General features: G+C 40.2%; 2 protein-coding genes and 1 long non-coding RNA gene across 4 annotated transcripts in view; 1 reads left to right on the top strand and 2 right to left on the bottom strand.

Moving 5' to 3' along the window:
* Positions 1-998: 998 nt before the first annotated feature.
* Positions 999-6,245, bottom strand: LOC134679531 (juvenile hormone epoxide hydrolase-like). The gene is made up of 8 exons (XM_063538486.1): positions 6,134-6,245; positions 4,782-4,964; positions 4,077-4,304; positions 3,503-3,667; positions 2,906-3,052; positions 2,290-2,491; positions 1,536-1,767; positions 999-1,248 (listed from the first exon to the last, which is right to left on the bottom strand). Exons 2-8 carry the CDS (start codon positions 4,962-4,964, stop codon positions 1,020-1,022), a joined length of 1,386 nt encoding a protein of 461 aa, XP_063394556.1. The 5' UTR covers positions 6,134-6,245; the 3' UTR covers positions 999-1,019.
* A 709-nt stretch (positions 6,246-6,954) lies between these two features.
* Positions 6,955-22,910, bottom strand: part of LOC134679533 (juvenile hormone epoxide hydrolase-like) — a 331,027-nt gene continuing 315,071 nt past the window's right edge. For both annotated transcript variants that reach the window (XM_063538488.1, XM_063538487.1), the window contains exons 4-8: positions 13,987-14,151; positions 8,786-8,932; positions 8,110-8,311; positions 7,354-7,585; positions 6,955-7,189 (exon numbers count right to left, since the gene is read on the bottom strand). In XM_063538488.1, the coding sequence (XP_063394558.1) occupies positions 6,961-7,189; positions 7,354-7,585; positions 8,110-8,311; positions 8,786-8,932; positions 13,987-14,151 (975 nt within the window). In that variant the 3' untranslated portion in view covers positions 6,955-6,960. The remainder of the gene's footprint in view (positions 7,190-7,353; positions 7,586-8,109; positions 8,312-8,785; positions 8,933-13,986; positions 14,152-22,910) is intronic.
* Positions 19,156-20,316, top strand: LOC134679548 (uncharacterized). The gene is made up of 3 exons (XR_010100349.1): positions 19,156-19,381; positions 19,563-19,687; positions 20,013-20,316. It is a non-coding gene; the product is annotated as an uncharacterized LOC134679548 (long non-coding RNA).

The raw sequence follows: 22,910 nt of genomic DNA, 5'->3' as shown, positions 1-22,910 counted from the left end.
ACCAATTTTTTTTTAGTTTAAAAACGCTTGAAGCTCGCGCGCAGGGCGAATCTATACATTTTATTAATCTATGCGCCCCTACCAGTTGCGGTATCAGTATTAGTCCACTCGAGGGTAAAGTGATTGTTATTGCCCTCCAAATGCGGCTCAGCGGGGTGAGAAAACTGTTATTGCACACTTTATCGAGATTTGTATAAAAACGGGGCGTAAATGACAGATTGACAGAGCTGGAAGCTAGAGTTAGACCTAGAAAAGTCTATAACGATTTTGATAGCATATCCAGGGCAAGTTTCATAGATATATAACGTTTAAAATAACACTTGCACTGAGTGTGCTATTAAAATCGTTGCAGACTTATCTTGGTCTAACTCTATTGCGAATGAATTATTTTTTATACTACGGTAACTGCTTACCATCAGGTAGATCGTATGCTTGTTCACCACCAATATGGTACAAATATCATGAGCTCGTCAGTTTGTGCGCAAACAATCATATAAGTATTGCAATTTTTTTAAACAGCGAGTCCTTGAGATTTCTCTACAATGGCTGCTTTTTTCGCCGAATAGCAGAAACAAAGTTTAAGTTGACACGAGATAAACTTTTTTCTTTTTACGGGTTGATTGTTTTCGTCTCAATAATGTTCAGGCCACGTGAAGAAGGTCACGTGCCGCGGCCCACGAAGTCTAAAAAATGCAAGAAAAAATACACAAAAGTTTAGAACTGGGTAAGAATTTTCTCTTTTCTTTTACTTTTAGTCAATTATACAATCTAACTTTGCATTGGAATGGATTGACAAAACAAAATAATATTCTTGAGATAAAGTCGGACTAAGCTAACTCTGCATTTTGTTGTCAATATCATATTTTCATAGAAGTTTGTCGTTTAAAAATAACACTTGCACTGCGTGGGCTATCAAAATCTCTGCAAACTTTTCTTGGTCTTAGTCTAGGCTTTTTATTCCTTTAAATTAAATACTATAAATAAAAAAAACATACGAATACAAAAGTATAAAGTTTTATTTACAACTCAGTCTTCAACTTGCTCCTGTCCAATTTCCTAAAGGCACTGATCGCCTTCAACACATCTGCGGCCAGCGTCTCAGGCATCTCGAACGCGATGAAGTGACCGCCATCTTGGAGAACCGTCACACCGACGGTATTGGGGAACTTCTCTTTGAGGATGGTGGGTGGCTGATACATGATCTCGTGTCTGGCTTGTAGGATCCAGGTGGGCACGAATGTTGGGATTCTGCGAAGAATGTGGGTTATAAGAAATCGGTATGATCACGAAATTTCATAGGGAAGAATAAAAAATGCATCGTGTCAGGTGACTCATGGTTCTGGAGAAGTCTCTACGTCAACAGCTACCGATTTGACCCCAGTATATGTTCAGTGAAAATTAATGGGGTCGGAGAAATGTTGTGTTCTTGCTGAACCATTGTAACCCAATTTGTATAATTGTTTTTGTAAGCTACTTGTTTTTGAAAGCTGGGGTTGGTTGGTTGAAGACAAAACTGTCAGGAAAATGATACATACTTGTTAAGGGTCTGTCTGACTCCTGTACCAAAGCTCTCAGCATACAGCCTCACTGATGTAGTGATGGAGTTCGTAGACCAGTACACCATCAGGTTGTCAATGAGCTGGTCGCGAGTGAAGCGCTCTTCGAGGCCGCCGTCGGCGCGAGATTTCCAGTTGGGGTTGGTCCACGTGGAGAACTTTTCGAGAATGTAGGCCATGAGGCCTGATGGGGAGTCGGAGAGGCCTACGCCTGCAAACAAAAAGGAGTTTTTGTTAAGACATATTTTTTCTGCGTTGAATCAGTACAGTTTGCAGTAACGCTTGTTAGTTGGCGCTCTCCACACGCAAACTTACTGTTAAAGTCAATCATAATATGATACATAGATTGTCAGTGAGAGATGATTGGTTATGTGACTATCAGTCGACATTGATTGTTTGCACCAATTGCAAAATTATCAGACTGATTAAAATACATATTGCTGTTTCTACAATAAATGTGTATTTTTACACGACTGCCCAAACAAAAAGAGTTTGTTGTTTTATCTTAAAAACCTCAGTCAGTCCTCAAATAAAATAGATGTCGATATTGCTTTGATGATTAGGTTACTGTCGATTAAAATAATTTTATTAACAAAATGTCTTCTTGAATTCTAAGTCCATCGATGACTGCGAGGGTATGTAAATTCAAAGTGGTGAACATTAAAATTATACTGCAGGATGATTGAATACTTTGATCCTGTTTGTAGTAATTCCTTGTGGTCGATGTACTTACCAACAGTATCCGGCTTCGTAGCCTGAATATGCATGTATCCCGACTCCTCCATTACGTACGAGAAAGTCTTGCCGAGCGGATACAAACGTTCGGCCAGGTGAGGTTCTACCACTAGGGAGGGAAGTACGGAGCCCAAGAGCATCTGTACCATGGCGTAGGGGGACTGCACCATGGCGAAGTTCGTATGCCAGCCAAGGACCTCCTGTCAATGAAAATGGGTGTGTAAATTTCGTCGGTGGCAAACTAGTAAGGGCTGATGGAAGCCGGCAGCCTACAACTGGCCTAAATGCTTGAAGTTTTAGGGACGCCGCCCAGGTCCTTACACAGGTAACAGAGTCCTCCCTGTTAATAACCTCTACATAGTTTTGAAGAATGTCATACCTCTATAGTCTCGTGAAAAAGTTAAGCAGAGAGTTAATTCCACAGTGAAATTCTGAATTTAAGCAGAGATGCAATTCTAAAAGAGCTGCTTCGATTTGATTTCAATTATGTATTCCGAGATTTGTCCTAAAAGAAGCTTATGATATTTAAAAATTTTACATATTTATTCTATTGATAGAGCATTTATATTTAGGACACAGCGAATTGGCAACAAAAGACAACATTTCTAACTTACGTCAGGGAACAGTGTAGCCATGCTGGTGCCGACCGCGCTGCCCCAGTCTCCTCCCTGGGCGTAGAACTTCTTGAAGCCGAGGCGGTGCATCAGGTTCCTGAACACAACTGACACTTCAACGGCCCCAAGTCCTGGGCGGACTGCACCCTAGAAACAATACCGCTATTAAAACATTTTTAACATAGGTATCTCGCCAACGTGGATTTAGGAAGGCGGTAGCCGGTAACCACTCACAATGCTACACTAAGTACAGTACCTACACACTAATTAAGATTTTGAACCGATCTTTACCAGTCTATTCGATGTCTTATGTTTACGTAACATACACAATAGAGATAGGATTGGAGATTTCAATGAAGATGATGATGTAAAGAGAGTAAGTAAGTAAATATACTTACTTTATTGCACATACTACCACATACAAAACAAATTTAAAATAAAATTGAAGAGGTTGAGGTGAAAGGTTTTGGAGAGGCGGTTTTTGCGCTGTATGTGATTTATAATATAATAAGGCTAATTATCAAATAAAATTATGTTAATAAAGAGCCACATCATACTGGGTCATCCTGAGGCGAAGACTTAAAACTCCACACTTACATCAGAGAACCCGTATCCCGGTAGACTGGGCACGATGGCCTCGATGGCGAAGTCCCGGTCCTTGCTGACGGCCGTCAGGAGAGGCAGCGCCTCGTAGAACTCCCTCACTGACCCTGGCCAGCCGTGCATGAACAGCACGGGGACCACTTCCACTCCTGCTGGGACCTGTAATGTAAAAATATTAAAGATTTATAGAAGCTGATAAGAACACCAAAAGACTCGAGGATTCAGAGCTAAAGCAAGTCTTTTTTGTAGTGGATAGCTTTTATTGGGGCCTATCTCACTTATCTGCTTTGCCTAAAGGTTGACTGGTAGAGAATGCCTTATGGCATTAAGTTCGCCTTTTGTACAGTGTGTTTTCTTATGTGCAATAAAGATTAAATAAATAAAATAAATAAATAATAAACTAATAAATATTTTATGTGCTGAGAGTATAATATGATTGGGATTAGAAGAAGAAAATTAGGCATCTGCAGGATACGATAGGTATAGGTAAATTATCTTTAAAGACTTCTGGCAGTTGCTCTAAGAAGACTTAATTACAAGGTGGTGAGTATAAAATATAATTGATTACCTCAGGCTTAACCCTGATGAAATGTATATCCAGCCCCTGGATATTGGTCTTGTAGTGAGGAAACTTGTTGAAGAACCTCTCCCTCTCCTGGAAGTTGTACCTCTCAGCCCAGTACGAGACCCAGCTGTCCAGCTGCTTGCTGTTGAAGCCGTATTGGAAGCCGACGTTCTCCAGCGGAGGGGTCCACTTACGATGGTTTTTGAGCCGCTCTCTGAGGTCTTTGATCATCTGAAAAGATTTTAAGTATAATATGGACATCGTCTCAGCCGAAAGACTCCACAGCGACGTGTTGTGAGCTTTACTTATTAATAATTTCCCTGTTTCTCCTTCTTACAATACCTACTTGATTAGACCATCGACCCATCTTGTGGAGGCCTTCTCTTGCTGCGGCCTCACGGTCACTCAAAAACCTTTCTACCCCAGTTGCCTTTGGCTTTATGAGCGATATGAATTGCCCAATATGCCCAATGCCCACTGCCACTTGTTTAGCCATTCTCTGATCTATGTCAACCGTTTTGGTTCTCTTCCGAATCTCCATATTACTAATTCGATTTGGTAAAGCTCGCTTTATGGTTATTATCAAAACCATTTGGTTCTGAAACCTATTTAAATTCATCATCATTCGCTTGCCCTTATCTCATTAATTTGGAGTCGGCGCAGCATGTCTTTAAATTAAATTTCCTTGCCACAAACTTATAGTCTTACCGATTCACTGAACGTGACCTTGAACGGCCTGATACTTGTGTCCTGCTTGCCCTTCAGCTCGTTTGGTCCCCACCAGGCGTTGAGGTCCACCTCAGGAACGGGTGGAGGTTTCTTCAGGAACATGTAGTATATCCCCACCGCCGCCAGGGCGTATAAGGGAACCACGAAGAGAACGCGAGCCATCTGAATGAAAAAAAAATATAAGTTGAGTATTTGGTTTAGTTGTAATTTGTAATAAAAAAGATTTTAAAATTGTGGGCTTTTTTTGCAAACACAGAGAAATAGAGATAAAATGTCTGCCTATATGTGAATTAGTACTTTAAAGATCTGACCACGATTTGATTATAATTTCAGTATAGGTAAATTTTACGATAAATTATTTTAGGTGAATTTAAAATCTAGATCAGATAGGTAGTAAAAATTCTACCGCTTGGAGTCATTTAAATTTTATCACCATTATGTGTATTAGTGTATGTTTAATACGAGTATAATTAAATAGAAAATAAGATTATAGGAGTGAAAATTAACATTGTTTCTTAATTTTTGTTTAGCGATCTTCTTACTATTAATAGGTATGTGTGAGTGAGATAGCAAAACGCCGGTGAGGTGATAACACTGATAACTTTGAACTTTGCGATAAGTTGTTTGCTGTCAAAATTACAGCATCATCTAATCTAGTAGTTATCCTTATCATCAAAAATGGATTCTATTTATACTGAAAATATATACATGTGATAACCTTCTCCTATCGATTAAAATAAAGAAATAAATAAATATTATAGGACATCCATACACAAATTGGACTAAGTTCCACAGTAAGCTCAAGAAGGCTTGTGTTGTGTTTTCATGAATGCAAACAAAAATTGCATGATTTCGATATTTTGAATTAAAAGGTCTGTTATCTTGCTCTTAATATCAAATTTAGATATATAATGATAAAGTGATAAAGTTTACGATAAAAACGGCACAGTTGAACCATTCTAGTAAGAGCAAATTACTGTTTTAGATACCTACAGCCAAATAATTTGATTGCATTTCGTACTTTGTCACAGAGTGACAATCAATATTATTTATTATTTATTTATTTATTGATCAAATCGCTAAATATAAAAGTCACTAGCCTCATACTGTTGTCACTGTGACAAAGTACAAAATGGGTAGGAATTTAAATTCTTTGACTGTAGGTACTCGACACCTTATCAAACAAACATAAACAGCTCTTCACGATTCAATTTACATTCTACGAGTAAATACAATTTTATCCTAAACATTATATTTGCTATAATGCCACTTACGGATCTAAAGTCCGAAAAATACATTCAAATTCATTAAAGACAGATAACATAATTTACCTTGACACAGACGCGCGCGCACCTCTAACGATGGACAAGAACTGACTTGCTTGTTGTTATTACTCATATCATTTGCCTGTGTCCGAGTCACTTAAAAATCTTATCTTACATATAATATAATTTGAAATTGGATCTTAGTTGCGAAGTTATAACGCCTATATATAAGATGCTACGTAATATGAGATACAACTTTGGGGCAATGACATGCCACATTATCGTAACCTTGACAGTTAATATCGGCTATATCTGTGATCTAAAGATGTTTAAGCATGGCAACTGGTGGCTTTCATACATTTAGTTGTCAAAAAACATACATTTGCGGTTCTTGAGTAGCGTAAAATGGGGTGAGTAGGGTCAAAACTGAAATTCAAACCTCGATATAACTTATTCTTAATTTTAATCAATGACATCAATGACAAAGTGAATATTTTAGGGAATAATCGCCTCGAAAGAAACAAAATGTATGTGAGGATTTTTTTTTTCGTGTCAACCCTATGGTGTGGGATGTTGTTGGAAAGGTCTTTCAAAATGAATAGGGGTTTTAGCGGAACATTTTTTGATAAAGTGAATATTTTCGGAAATAATCGCATTGAAAGAAACAAAATGTGTGTGACATTTTTAGTGTTCCGTACAAAACTTTGTTCACGGAACACTTATGGGATCACTTCGGTCTTGTTTTTATCGTTTCAACCTTATAGTGTGGGGTGTCGTTGGATAGGTCTTTCAAAATAAATAGGGATCATTAAACAACATTTCTTGATAAAGTGAATCATTTCGGAAATAATCGTTTAGAAAGAAAAAAAAAGGTTCTTTCTTCTGCGTTTTATTTACAACTCAGTCTTCAACTTGCTCCTGTCCAATTTCCTAAAGGCACTGATCGCCTTCAAGACATCTGCGGCGAGCGTCTCAGGCATCTCGAACGCGATGAAGTGACCGCCATCTTGGAGAACCGTCACACCGACGGTGTTGGGGAACTTCTCTTTGAGGATGGTGGGTGGCTGGTACATGATCTCGTGTCTGGCTTGGAGGATCCAGGTGGGCACGAATGTTGGGATTCTGCGAAGAATGTGGGTTATAAGAAATCGGTATGATCACGACAATTGTTGATAGGGAAGAATAAGAAATGCATCGTGTCAGGTGAGATTCGAACTCATGGTTCTGGAGACTTGAAGCTGGGGTTGGTTGGTTGAAGACAAAACTGTCACGAAAATGATACATACTTGTCAAGGGTCCGTCTGAATCCCGTCCCAAAGCTCTCAGCATACAGCCTCACTGACGTAGTGATGGAGTTCGTACACCAGTACACCATCAGGTTATCAATGAGCTGGTCTCGGGTGAAGCGCTCTTCGAGGCCGCCGTCGGCTCGAGATTTCCGGTTGGGGTTGGTCCCTGTGGAGAACTTCTCGAGAATGTAAGCCATGAGGCCAGATGGGGAGTCGGAGAGGGCCACGCCTGCAAACAAAAAGGTGTTTTTGTTAAAAAAGAATTTTCGGCGTCGAATCCGTACAATTTGCAGTAACGCTTAGTTTCGTTTGCGTTTGTTAGTAGCGGTCTCCACACCCAAACTTACTGTAAAAGTTAATCATAATGTGAAACACAGGATAACAGCCAGAGACGATTTGTTATGTGACTCTACATCGATTGTTTGCACCGATTGCAAAATTATCAGACTGATTAAAATATTGCTGTTTGTAGGTGCATACAATAAATGTGTACTTTATCGTAAAAACCTCCTCGCTCCATATATAATTAAAATAAAATTGATGTTCAAGGCAATTCAGGATATTGCTTTGATGTTTAACTTGTTTAAGTCACTAATAAAGATTTAATTTTATCAACAAAAAATGTCTTCTTGAGTTCTAAGTCCATTGATGACTGCGGGGTATATTCAAAGTGGTTAACTTTAAAATTATACTGCAGGGTGATTGAATAATTTGATCTTGTTTATAGTAATTCCATGTCGTTGATGTACTCACCAACAGTATCTGGCTTCGTAGCCTGAATATGCATGTATCCCGACTCCTCCATTAGGGACGAGAAAGTCTTGCCGAGCGGATACAAACGTTCGACCAGGTGAGGTTCCACCACTAGGGAGGGAAGTACGGAGCCCAAGAGCATCTGTACCATGGCGTAGGGGGACTGCACCATGGCAAAGTTCGTATGCCAGCCAAGGACCTCCTGTCAATGAAAACGAGTGTGTAAGTGTCGTTGGTGGCAAACAAGCATGGGCTAATGGAAAGCGTAGGCAGGCTACAGCTGGACTGGATGCTTACAATTCTAGTGTTACCTAGAGGAATCTGTTAAAACTTTTGAAGAATCTTATTCCTAATACTGTACTCTCATAAAATACTTGTTGTGTGTCACAAAATCATGTCAAAATCAAGTGGCAAAATCAAATCGTATGACATTTAAGAAACACGGAGCTTACATAAAATGGAGCTGGGCGGGACATGTTGCCAGACAATGTGATGGTAGGTGGGCCAAAGTGTTAATGGAATGGTAGCCGCTTTCAGACTGAAGAAGTGCCTGACGTCCGTTGGCTCGTTGGCTGAACAACATTTGGAAGATTGTTTCTGGATGAGATTGGCTATGCTCGGGTACCCTATGCCCAGAAGTGGGCGATAAAAAGCCAGAATATGATGATGAACTTACATCCTGGAATAGTGTAGCCATGCTGGTGCCGACCGCGCTGCCCCAGTCTCCTCCCTGGGCGTAGAACTTCTTGAAGCCGAGGCGCTGCATCAGGTTCCTGAACACAACTGACACTTCAACGGCCCCAAGTCCTGGGCGGATTGCACCCTAGAAACAATACCGCCATTAAAACATTTTTAACATAACATCTCGCCAACAAGGATTTAGGAAGGCGGTAACCAGTGTAACCACTCACAATGCTACACTACAGTACACACTAATTTAACTATGATTTTGAACCGATCTTTACCAACCTATTCGGTGTCTTTACGTCTACAGTCATACACAATAGAAAATGGATTGGAGATTTCAGAGAGGTAAGGATTTGAAGAGCAAGTAAGTAAATATACTTAATTAATTACACCATGTATGAAATTCAAAACAATATTGAAGGGGTTCAGGTGGAAGGTTTTGGAGAGGCGGTTTTTGCGCTGCATGTAATTTATAATATAATAATGCTAATTATCAAATATAATTTTCTAATAAAGAGCCACAGCATACGGGGTCAACCTGAGACTGTTAGGTTTAAGATATCGGGTAGATGAGATTTTCACGCCAGCCGGTTGCACCCGGCAACAGCCTTGTCAGTCGGAATATAGCTATACGATAAACGGCCGTGTCTCATTACTTGGCACCCTTTTCCCTCCAAAATAACAGTGGCGACGACTTAACGGACTTTACGCGTGTGTTGGTTTTATTCGGTGTAATCATGGCTAAAATGTCAGTTGGATTTTTGAGTGTGTTCAATCACGAAGAACAGGAGTGGTTATTATATAAGGGCCGCCTTGAACAATGGTTTATAGCAAATGACATTAGTGAGGACACGGACAAATCGGGCGCAAAACGTCGGGCTATTTTATTAAGTAGCTTATCAGAGCCGACGTACCGACTCGTAAAAAATCTCGCGCTCCCTGCCGAGGTGGGATCGCTCGAGTTAGTAAAGTTAACGGGACTTCTCGACGGCCATTTTAAAACTGGAAAGTGCGGGTTCGCGGAACGTTTCAAATTTTATAGTGCCGTGCAATCATCGGGCGAGTCGTTAGCGGATTGGGCGGCGCGAGTTCGTGGATTATCATTGCATTGCAATTTCGTGGCGGCGAGTTTAGAAGACACGCTGCGAGATCGGTTCGTGCTGGGCATGACTGGAGGCCCGGAGCGGGACCGGCTATTCAGAGAACCTCTGGAAGACTTCACACTAGCGAAGGCACTGCAGTTAGCGGAGAGCATCCGCTGCGCGAGAGAAGGTGCGCAGCAGGCGAAGGTGCGCGACACAGCGGACGTGCACAAGGTGACAGCGCGGGCGGCCGGCCCGCAGCAGCAAGCCAACGCGACTCGGCAGAACGGGGTTCCGCAGGCGAGCACCTCGCGGGATCAAAAGGGTTCTGTACAGTGTTCAGTGTGCGGATACTTTAACCATGAGGGCAAGAAGTGTAGATTTAGGAATGCGTCGTGCAAGTTGTGCGGTGTTAAAGGGCATTTAATGCGCGTTTGTAACGCGAAGAATGTCCCATCTAATCACCATTTCCTACAATGTTGCACGGATGAAGCCGATGAGGGTGAGCATTTAATTTATAACATTCGTACTAATCGAGGAGAACCAATGTTGGTGTCGGTAACGGTGGATAATGTTCAGTTAACATTTGAATTAGACACTGGGTCTGCAGTGACAGCAGTTAATGAATCCGTGTATTTTAAACATTTTTCGAATCATCCTTTACGTAAAAGTCATAAAATACTTCGTAGTTATAATGACGGTATTATCGGGTTGGCTGGAGTGATAACGCTGCCTTTTGTTTACAATAATCAAACCGAGTTTTTAGAAGTCCATGTAGTAACAGATGGCGGACCTCCGTTGCTAGGGAGGGACTTCATCTCAAAGTTCCACTTAGAGGTAACTTCGAGGGTAAATGCGTGTAACTGGGATGAGTGTGATAAAATTTTGACAAATTATTCGCATTTATTTTCCGAAAAATTAGGTTGCTGCAAAGACGTGGAAGTAAAATTACATTTAAAACCGGATGCGATTCCGGTTTTTAAAAAGGCTAGATCGGTGCCGTTTGCAATTCGACCAAAACTCGAGCTAGAATTAAATCGCTTATTGGAGTTGGGTATAATTGAACCCGCCACCTCTTCAGATTTCGCGAGCCCCATTGTCCCCGTGTTAAAACAGGACGGTAGCATTCGGTTGTGTGCGGATTACTCTGCTACTCTTAACAAACAGCTGATTATAGAAAAATATCCCTTGCCACGTATTGACGAGTTATTTTCGAAACTTCACGGCGGACTGCAATTCACAAAGTTAGATTTATCGGGAGCGTATAACCAGATTAAATTGCACCCCGACTCACAACCTCTGACCTGCATCAATACACACAAAGGCTTATACATGTATAAGCGATTAATTTTTGGATTAGCCAGTGCTCCGTCTATTTTTCAGCGCACCTTAGAGAAAATTCTATCGGGAATAGATGGTGTACTCCAATTTCTGGACGATATTCTGATTACGGGAAAAACTAAGGATGAGCACATTGCTAGACTACGGGAAGTATTTAAGCGACTTGAGAACGCGGGATTAGTTCTTAAAAAGGAAAAATGTAGTTTCTTTCAAGATTCCGTATCTTACTTAGGTTATATAATCGACAGGCACGGATTACATAAGTCACCTGAAAAAGTAAAAGCAATCTTAAATGCGAAACAACCAAGAAATGTTACTGAATTGAAATCATTTTTAGGGTTGGTGAACTACTATAGGGGATTCATAAAAAACGCATCTACTATCTTACATCCGTTACATGAACTGCTACAAAAAAATGTTAAATGGCAGTGGCATCAGGAGCAGGAGGACGCGTTTGTTGCTATAAAAAATGCACTGGCAGCTGATAACACGCTTGCGCATTTTAACCCGGAGGCACGAATAATTTTGACAGTGGATGCGTCACCCTTTGGTCTTGGGTCCATCTTATCGCAAGTGGGGGATGATGGAGTTGAGCAACCCATATCCTTCATGTCTAGAAGTTTAAATGCCGCGGAAAAACGTTATAGTCAAATTGAAAAAGAGGCAACGGCAATCGTTTTCGGTATCACGAAATACCACCAGTACTTGTATGGCAGAGCAACACCATTTATTTTACGAACGGACCATAAGCCCCTTTTATCAATTTTTAATCCCGAAAAAGGGATACCGGAAGTGACCGCAAATAGACTTCAGCGGTATGCCCTATTTTTGGCCGCATATAATTACACTATCGAGTACGTTAGCAGTGCGCACAACACGGCAGATTTTCTTAGTCGCTCCATGGCGGTGACGTCATCATTGCAATCTGAGCGAAGCGGCGAGGCGGTCGCGCCAGCGGCGGCCGAAACTGATCGCGCATCCTATATTCATTTCGTAGCAGGAACCGGATCGCCGCCCGCTTCCGTTTGTGACGTACGCCGCGCTACAGAAACAGACTCGGTTTTATCACGAGTAGTAGGTTATGTTTTAAACGGATGGCCAAATAAAATAACAGATAAAGCGATTAAACCATATTTTGACTGTAGGATCGAACTCTCAGTGGAAAACGGTTGTGTAATGAGGGGTGCTAGATTAATAGTTCCACAATCCCTAAGAAGCCAAGTTATAACGGAATTGCATCGAGGCCATTTAGGTGTCGCTAAAATGAAGGCAGCAGCGCGTGATCGGTTCTGGTGGCCCGGGCAGAGCGCGTGCATAGAACGCGCGGCCGCCGCGTGCGCAGTATGCACCCAGCTACGCCCCGCACCCAGCCGCGCCCCGCTTACGCCCTGGGAGTTTCCACCTGATTTTTTTTATAGAGTACACCTCGATTTTGCAGGCCCTATTAATAATAATATGTTTTTGATAGCTGTCGATGCTTATTCAAAATGGGTTGAGGTTTTCGATGTTAGCAACGGGTTCGGTTCGGGAGTTGTCATAAATTGTTTATGTGAATTGATGTCTAGGTTCGGGTTAATAAACACAATTTGTACAGATAACGGCACATCGTTCACGTCAACAGAATTCGCAGCGTTTTGTAATACGAATGGTATTTCTCATGTCACAATTCCTCCATACAACCCGGCAAGTAACGGTCAGGCGGAAAGTTATGTGAAGATTTTTAAAAAAGCTTTGAAAGCCATTCTTCTGAGCGGTGTTCAAAAAAAGGAGTTAAAAATGAAAATACACGAATTTTTGTTTCAGTATCGAAATTCCAAACATTCATCCACTAACCGATCACCGGCGGAGGTTCTGTTCGGTAGGAACCTACGATGTAGATTGGACTTAATGAATCCAGTACCGCGGGTTTCATCCGATGCAGCATTGTATGAAACCGTTCGGAAAAATCAGTGTTCTCAGATGCAGCAGTACCGTGGCAGTAGGAACATTAATTTTAAGCCGAATGACGTTGTTATAGTGAAAGTGTACCAGGGACAAAGAGCGTTTTGGTCTAAAGCGTTGGTGAAGAAACAATTAGGGAGATCGACGTATTTAGTTCAATGTGAACAATCGGACCGCTTAATAAAAAGACATAAAAATCAAATGTACAAGTATATGGGGAAGGAAGATGCCATAGGGCAATCTGAACCGGAAAACCAAGATGTTGCCCGCCCGGGGCAAAAACACTTCGTCCCCGATAACATGCCAGCTATAGTTATAGACGCTGCTCCATCACATACTCCTCAAGTGACAGCGGTACCATCAGATGTGGCGGCCCCAATGGCGCTCGGTAACCTGCCCGCTCCAGCTGCGACACCATCAGCGTCATCGACCACGACAGAGTTAGAGGAATGGACCGATTGTCCAGAACAACAGGAACCTTGTATAAGCGATTCTGTCAAGGTCCCAACGCCGCCACTACCGGCATCGGAGACGGCGCTTGATGAATCCGCGGGACAAAACGTGGCCGCAGGAAAGACCAAACGCGCACGGAACCTGGTGGATTATAGACAATTTTTCTAATTTAAGTTCTTTTGGTTGTAAAAACTATTGGTGGAGGGATGTTAGGTTTAAGATATCGGGTAGATGAGATTTTCACGCCAGCCGGTTGCACCCGGCAACAGCCTTGTCAGTCGGAATATAGCTATACGATAAACGGCCGTGTCTCATTACTTGGCACCCTTTTCCCTCCAAAATAACACTCCACACTCCACAACTCCACACTTACATCAGAGAACCCGTATCCCGGCAGGCTGGGCACGATGGCCTCGATGGCGAAGTCCCGGTCCTTGCTGACGGCCGTCAGGAGAGGCAGCGCCTCGTAGAACTCCCGCACTGACCCTGGCCAGCCGTGCATCAACAGCACGGGGACCACTTCCACTCCTGCTGGGACCTGTAATGTAATAGTATTTTTCTCAAACATGCAATGAAATATTGATGTTATGTTCCTTATAATAGGCTGCGAAGTATGACGTTTCAGGTGCGGCTAGGACAAAAGGTCGTTAATGGAATTTCATACACATCTTGCAGGCCTAGGCCGGCAAAGTCCTCTTTTTTAATTTTCATTTCACAGATATTTGTGACACAGCATCGTGGCATTAATCCATTAAAAAAAACTAGAGGCAGTATTTGCTTTATGGTTCGTAATGACACTCTGCCACTACGCCTATACGCCTTTAAAAAAAAAACAAAAAACAATGTTTGCTATAATTTGCAGTTTTATTTGTATAAAATCAACATGAACTTAATAAATAATACATTATATAATTTTAAATTATAAATTTAACTACACAAATAAAAACATTTAAAATATTTCATCTTAACGTTAGCGGTAAAACGGTCTACTCAAACACGCGTAGTTATATTTTTTAAATTGTTATGGAGGTAAAGTTGAAAAATATTCATTCTGTTTTATTGGATTTATGGTGCGTTGTTGATTTTTTGACTTTAATATGAGTTTTTTTTTTTTTATTATGCATGGGTTTACTCATGGCCACAGACTAGCCGAGGCGTAGACGTGGCCTACGATGGAGCGAGCTCGCCCAGAAGGTGCCTGTTCACTCTTGATTTGAAGGTTGCCGGGTTATAAGAGCACGGAAATATAGACGCCGGCAAGGAATTCCATTCCTTGGCAGTGCGCATAAGGAAAGTAGAAGCAAAGCGCTTAGTGCGAATTGGCGGAATATCTACCAAGTAAGGATGGAAACCGGCCGTGCGTCTAAAAGTCCGATGGTAGAATGGGGACGGTGGAATGAGCTCGTGTAGCTCTTGGGCACACTCCCCGAAGTGCAACCTGTAGAATACCGACAGGCTGGCGACTTTCCGCCGATGGGCCAAAGTCTGAAGCTTAGCCGTTAGCTTCTTGTCGCCAATCATCCTCCTGGCTCTGCGCTCCACTGAGTCCAAAGCGGCGAGTTGGTATTTAGCTGAGCCATCCCACAGGTGGCTGCAATACTCCATACACGACCGGACTTGAGCTTTGTAAAGTGTTAGAAGCTGTCCAGGTGTGAAGTATCGCTTCACCTTATTTAGGACGCCCAGCTTTCTGGCCGCAGTTTGTGCTTTAGACTCAATGAAGCTGCCGAAGCCGAGGACTGAACTCAGCTCCATGCCGAGGAGTTCCAGGCTGTCGGCAATAGGTACAGATGCACCCCGGAAAGAAGGAGTCAGGTCGAATGGACTCCGTTTAGCGGAAAATAGACACGCCTGCGTTTTGGAGGCATTGAACGTGACCAGATTGTCATCACCCCACTGGGAAACGAGACTAAGGGTCAAGTTCATTCGCTCAACCATGGCCTCTCTCTGTGAACGTATATCCTCCCTGCTGTGTGAGTTCCGACGAAATAATGAAATTAATATTAATTGTAATCGTAGGTGTTGGAATTGGCAGCGTCAGCAGAATTGATTTTAAATAACTTGCAACCTCTGCCGCCAAGTCAAAGACGAAGTATGTATATGGTTGCTTATGGCAATTTTATTATTTGAGAAACTAAGAAAAATGGCTTACAGTTTATTAGAAACAGTTTTGTGGCATATTTTAAATGAATGTAACTACAAATTCGTCAACACTGTGGAAATTATACTTATTTACTCCATGCATAAAGCAACGATGTATGTGAAACATGATATCAACATGAAAGACTATGTAAACTTATGTGACGAAAACGACAGTCAGACGGATACAAGGCGAAAAAATCAAAGATACATGAAAATATACGGGTAGTAAAAATACACGACTCGTGTAAAACATACGCGTGATAATGATATAGGTACGTGTTGGTTATATTTTGGGTGTAGTTTACTTTTAGTTTTTTCTATAAATAAAACTTGGGTTTCGTGGATTTTTTATTTTATTTATTTCATTGCATGTTTGAGAAAAGCACTATGTATACCTCGGCGGGAAATGGGGTTGCCCGCGCTCAGACCTATCCGGCCTCGCTTCGCTCGGCCGTCTATATGTCTTCGGCCGGCAACCCCTTTCGTCCGGCCTCTGTAGTAATGTACTATTATGCAACCGTTGTTTAAGAGCGGTCAAAAAAGGCGAGTGGCGTGAGTAACAATTTGAGGCGAAGCCAAAAATTGTTAATGAAGACGCCACGAGTATTTATTGACTCAGTTAAACAACGTTGCATACAATACTTTTTTTACGACAAATCACTTACTTTAAAATAAATTTATAAATTTAACGAATATTTTTCATTCAAGAAATAGCAAAGAATGAAGGGTACGGGCGGGAAAAGAATGAATGAAATAAAAAAAAATCATGTCTATGGTTCACTCATCTGTCAGAGATGACAATTAAAATTAGGTTGGCAACAATCTATTTCATACAATATTTTTAATGTAGTGATTACACGAAGTATTTTTTTTCTACTCCCTTACTTTTTTTTTGTCATTTGTCATTTAAAGGGTTGTGCACATACCTTTAAACCCCTATCTTAAGCAGATAAGAACACCAAATAACTCGAGGCTAATCCGTTAGCGAATATTCGCACTTGTTCTATTTTGGGGAAAGAGTGGTCGGGATGGCATACACTATACTCAGATGCCTCCAAACTATCAGCCCAGGGTTGCGTTGGGGTTGGAACCTATCACACTCAGTATGGTATTGTCCAGAAGATAAAATGTCCACCGGAGTCTTCGGTCTTTACTGGAGAATGTCTAGGTATTCTTAAGTGTCTGGAATATATCTTACTGGGTAGACTAATTCGTTCTATTATCTTTTCCGATTCCCGTAGTGCCTTGGAGGCATTATTGACTAACCCTTTTTCCTCTAAATTACACAGCCCCCTGATTTTCCTAATTAAAGAAGCTATAGTACTTTGTAACACAAGAGGGCAGGAGGTGGTATTAGCTTGGATTCCAAGGTATTCCGGGTAATGAAAGGGTAGATCAAATAGCTAAAGAGGCAGTGGTGTGTGGAGATAAATTTCCATTTAAAAATTACTGTTATGATCTTTTATCCCTTCCCAGATTACATCTATACAACTCCTGAAAGTCATGGTGGAGGTCGGGTACTAGAACAAAAGACACTCCATTATTATAAAATACAACCAGATATCCCTAGGAAGACTTGGTTTTCCAAATTATCCTTAAATAAATTAGCGACATCTTCAATAATTCGCATGAGGCTTGGTCACTGCAGCTCCCCAGTATTTCAAAAAAACTAAGAATACGTGACACCTGGGTCAATTTTCAAATAGGCATTTTTTGCTGTCCCACGGCTAAAACTCGAAGTCCATAGGACTAAAAGACTGGGTATGTATATATTTTCATTCAGTGTCTTATAAGCTTTAAAAGTCATGCACAACTGTACCAAAAATATTATTTGGTCCTGACAAAATCGCATTTGAAGTTCCAAAAACGGCGAAATTTGCCGTTTTTCACGTGTCCCAGTGGCGGCATCGCGCAATAAAAAAAATCATAACTTTGGATGTAGGCAACGTATTATAAACAACTTTGTATTTCTATAAAGAGCATTTTCTAGAGAATTGATTTAATCATATTGATAAATTAATGCGTTATTTAATAAAACAAGGGAAGCCTTTTTATCGCTGTCCCGCGCGGCACCTGTTTTGTTATGACTTAAATATACCCCCTATAATCTTCTTTGTCTATTGAATAACGGTTAGATTAAATTTACAACGCAATAGTGCGGTTAGTTGGGCATCGATTGACATCAAATGTAAACCCGGAAACAGTTTAATTTATTTAAAAACAGATAAAAATCTCTTTCGAAATATTTTGGTACGACTACAACGACATTTGTATGGACGCTGAATACGTTGGTACATAGTTGGAATAAAAATATTTCTTTTATAATAATAGTTGCAAATATAGTGTTAAAATATATAGTAAAATAAATAAGTGAATCTGTTTTATTGTGTAGGAAATATCGCTAAAAAATATTATTGGCGACATGTCGCGACATTTGTATGGCGACATTTATACGGCTATTTTGACCGTATAAATGTCGATTGTGGCATACAAATGTCGACATAGTGCCATACAGATGTCGAGAAGGTGTTATACATATGTCGTCAGGGTCTTATAAATGCAACAAAAATAATAAATAGTGGCATATACATGTTGATACTGCCATGTAATGTCGAAAAAATGCCGTATACATGTCAAAAGCGCCTTACAAATGGCTAAATAGTGTCATACAAATGTCGATCTTTAAACGTCCATATCTAGCTAACTGTAAAAAGTACAGAGGTGCCTCCTACAGTATATTTTTTGTTCTTAAGAACCCTTCCTAAAACGATGATTATAAATCAGATTTTTCAAAAATAATAAATTGCCATACAAATGTCGAAAAAACACCCTCTTCAAAAATTGACCCACCTCTATCTGTGAGTGCGGACTTGAAGAGAGAACATTAAATCACATTCTTTTATCTTGCCCCCGACTAAATCATTCACAATTATATCGTGGATTTGCTCCCAACTCTGATTTAAATTATCACGAATTTTATACAATATTAATCATAAAACGGGACTTAAAACGCTTAAAACTTAATTACATGCGATTAAGTTTTATAATGAATATTTGCTTCCAACTGTCTTTATCAATGTTCATAAAATATATGGAGGGTAGGTACGTCTACCCACCATAATAAAAAATATATTTGTCAATGACTCTGTCCAACTGCACCTCTAGCACAACTGGCCGCGACAGGCGCGAGAAGTGACAGATCGGCGCGACTTGGCGGCTTGTCGCGTGTTGGCAGCACAACTCACGCGCGAGAGCCGCGACAAACTCGCGATCAGCACCTCTAGCACATCTTGCATCCGCGACTTAGACCGCGACTCGAGTCGCCATTCCCGCGGCTGTCAAATCTGTCGATTTCCGTAGCATAACTTGTACCCGCGACTGCAACAGCCGCGTAGAGAACTCAAAGTCGCGGCGCGACTCGTCAGTGTTACCCGGCGAAATCAAAGTCTAAACAAATCGATATTTGCAAGTGGCAACACTGAATCGGAAACCAGGGATGCGCTAAATCATTCGTTCTTTGGTGGTAAAAAGTCTGGTTTTTTGTCGATGGTTAAGTTTTTCCTGTCAAAGTCAAGGAACTTCCAAATTTTGTCAACATTTAATTACGGGAAAAATATGAAAAAAATGTAAGTAATAGAGCCCTATATACTTAATATTGATAATATTCCTTAAAATATATATTGTTTAAAAATTTCTGTTTAATAAACCTTTTAAATAAAATATTTTTGTAAGTAACTATAATTAATGGAATTGCTATTATTGGTTTTGTTCTCATATTCCTGTTGTAAATAGTGTTTTTTTTTTCAGAATAAGTTCAGCATTATCCTAGACACGATTGATATCCCAGCACCCAAAGGAAAATATTGTTAACAGGAACGTGCCAACGGGACCCGAAGTGGAGAGTCAGGAAAAGAAACACACTAGGCAAGCTTGTAGGTTTCAAACATGGAGCTGTCCCCTTTTCTAAATTAACTAAGATCTGAGAAGCGCTTTAGCTTTAAGAACACCACCGAGGAAGTGAACTATTAATAATAACCCTAATGGTTATGGCATACCTATCTAAGCTGCCGCAGTAACTCTCAAATAAGTTTCATATAGTTTTTCTTGTGCCAATAATGGATTGGCATGTGTGTGTGTGTACTGTGTAACTGTTTATGATTTGACAAATTGATATGAAAAGCTTATTTCATAGTCCTCGATGAAGTCATGACCATATTTTATTGTTTTGTTTACAATACAAACCAATTTTTTTTCCAGGGTGATATTTAATTATCCTACGCCGCATGTCGAAGAAAAAGGAAGAGAGACAATACTTTTCAAGGGTAATAAAGAAGATTCTTACAATTTCTCTATTGTGGTTCTAGATGTTAATATATATTAGGTTTAATAATAAGTCGAATATTGCAAGAATATATAAGGCAAAGCAATATATTATTAATTTAAATATTGTTTTTTTTTCTCTCCTGTATTTTTACCTGAAAAGAAACAAAAATAAAGTAGGTAGGTACCTAGAACTCCTAGAAGCCATGATTAGCTCCCCAAGGCCCACTTTATACCTAATGCTGACAACAACGTATCATAGCATGATCGTATCAGGCTCTGTCAAACATGAAGTGAAACATCTAGAACACGGGTATGATCTAGAGGAGTTTCAATATGATAACCGTACCTATGCTACGCAGACTATAACATGAGCGTAACGACTCCTTCAAATTATTGTTGGTCGGCTCGGTCCAGTCACGTCACGGTATGGTGTTGGCAGGGGATGGAATGGTTTAGTGGGTGATGACTGATAATATTTCATACAAAGCATGATTTTGAGCCGGACCTGATCCTGTTATAGCCACGTATTACATCATTCTGTTACAGTACGATACTGCGGGCACAGGCCACATGTAGGTATGTTTTGTTGAAGTCGAGGAAGGTTCCAAACGGTACCTAAATAGTAAGAGATTGTTGAAATTAGACATCTAACCGTGATCCTAAATATTACTACTAAGACTAAGGCTTACTTAATAAGTTGGATAGTTTGTTTTGAACATTTATACCTACCCACCTCATCGGCTACGTTTATGTACAAGCAAGCGGGCTCCGTTGTTAGGTTGATGAAAGTTTTGTGTAAGGAAGTCTTAGGATTACTTTTATAAACTTACGAACCTGAATTGAAATTTAAAAATCATACATATGTAGCTATTTACTTAATTGAGTACCTACATGCTAGCTGTTTGAAATTAAAGTTGTAAACATGATGGGTGTGTTGTGGTACTTGTAGGTATCACCGTGCATAATCATCGATAGAAGAGTGCGTAAAGCGCATGTAGTGACTGTTCCACACTTCCTTATTCCTTAGGGCAATAAGTAATTATACAAATTATATTATTACATAATATATGAAACTTGTTTTAAAGTTATATTTATCATGAGTTTAGTTAAAAAAGTACAAGCAAACCACCCGCGAGAGCGTGTCGCGTTATAAAGTCGCGTAGACTTCGACTCGCGGATTGACATAAAGACGAGAGAATATTTTGTCTCTAAATAGGCAGTTGTGCTACGGCTTTTAGTTCAAAGTCGCGATCGTTGTCATTTTCTGACAGTGACACCTGATCGAAATTGTAAGAATCTTCTTTATTACCCTTGAAAAGTATTGTCTCTCTTCCTTTTTCTTCGACATGCGGCGTAGGATAATTAAATATCACCCTGGAAAAAAAATTGGTTTGTATTGTAAACAAAACAATAAAATATGGTCATGACTTCATCGAGGACTATGAAATAAGCTTTTCATATCAATTTGTCAAATCATAAACAGTTACACAGTACACACACACACATGCCAATCCATTATTGGCACAAGAAAAACTATATGAAACTTATTTGAGAGTTACTGCGGCAGCTTAGATAGGTATGCCATAACCATTAGGGTTATTATTAATAGTTCACTTCCTCGGTGGTGTTCTTAAAGCTAAAGCGCTTCTCAGATCTTAGTTAATTTAGAAAAGGGGACAGCTCCATGTTTGAAACCTACAAGCTTGCCTAGTGTGTTTCTTTTCCTGACTCTCCACTTCGGGTCCCGTTGGCACGTTCCTGTTAACAATATTTTCCTTTGGGTGCTGGGATATCAATCGTGTCTAGGATAATGCTGAACTTATTCTGAAAAAAAAAACACTATTTACAACAGGAATATGAGAACAAAACCAATAATAGCAATTCCATTAATTATAGTTACTTACAAAAATATTTTATTTAAAAGGTTTATTAAACAGAAATTTTTAAACAATATATATTTTAAGGAATATTATCAATATTAATGAATATTATCAATATTTTGACGACCGGTCTGACCTAGTGGGTAGTGACCCTGCCTGCGAAGCCGATGGTCCTGGGTTCGAATCCCAGTAAGGGCATTTATTTGTATGATGATACAGATATTTGTTCCTGAGTCATGGGTGTTTTCTATGTATTTAAGTATGTATTTGTATATTATATATATCGTTGTCTGAGTACCCACAACACAAGCCTTCTTGAGCTTACTGTGGGACTTAGTCAATCTGTGTAAGAATGTCCTAAAATATTTATTTATTATTATTATTATATTATTTATTTATTAAGTATATAGGGCTCTATTACTTACATTTTTTTCATATTTTTCCCCTAATTAAATGTTGACAAAATTTGGAAGTTCCTTGACTTTGACAGGAAAAACTTAACCATCGACAAAAAACCAGACTTTTTACCACCAAAGAACGAATGATTTAGCGCATCCCTGGTTTCCGATTCAGTGTTGCCACTTGCAAATATCGATTTGTTTAGACTTTGATTTCGCCGGGTAACACTGACGAGTCGCGCCGCGACTTTGAGTTCTCTACGCGGCTGTTGCAGTCGCGGGTACAAGTTATGCTACGGAAATCGACAGATTTGACAGCCGCGGGAATGGCGACTCGAGTCGCGGTCTAAGTCGCGGATGCAAGATGTGCTAGAGGTGCTGCTGTGGTTAAAGTTCATAACGAAAATTTTATTTATTAACTCTTTAAATAATACATACAACGTGTACCGCTACGTACCACTTAAGACTGTAAGACCTACATGGATTACAGCAATGCACATAGAAAATGTGCTAAATGCGAAGCAACGGCTGTTGAAGCAGCCAGAGTGAAATTT

Source organism: Cydia fagiglandana, chromosome 2, assembly GCF_963556715.1.
Source record: "Cydia fagiglandana chromosome 2, ilCydFagi1.1, whole genome shotgun sequence".
Lineage (NCBI taxonomy): Eukaryota > Metazoa > Arthropoda > Insecta > Lepidoptera > Tortricidae > Cydia > Cydia fagiglandana.
Note: the sequence above shows the minus strand (reverse complement) of the source record. Positions and strands in the feature narration are given on the sequence as shown.

Coding starts and splice junctions, on each gene's coding strand:
- LOC134679531 (XM_063538486.1), bottom strand. CDS start 4,964: ATGGCTCGCGTTCTCTTCGTGGTTCCCTTATACGCCCTGGCGGCGGTG. Junction 4,305..4,781: donor AGGTCACGTTCAGTGAATCG/GTAAGACTATAA, acceptor AAATCTTTTCAG/ATGATCAAAGACCTCAGAGA. Junction 1,249..1,535: donor GTCAGACAGACCCTTAACAA/GTATGTATCATT, acceptor CATTCTTCGCAG/AATCCCAACATTCGTGCCCA.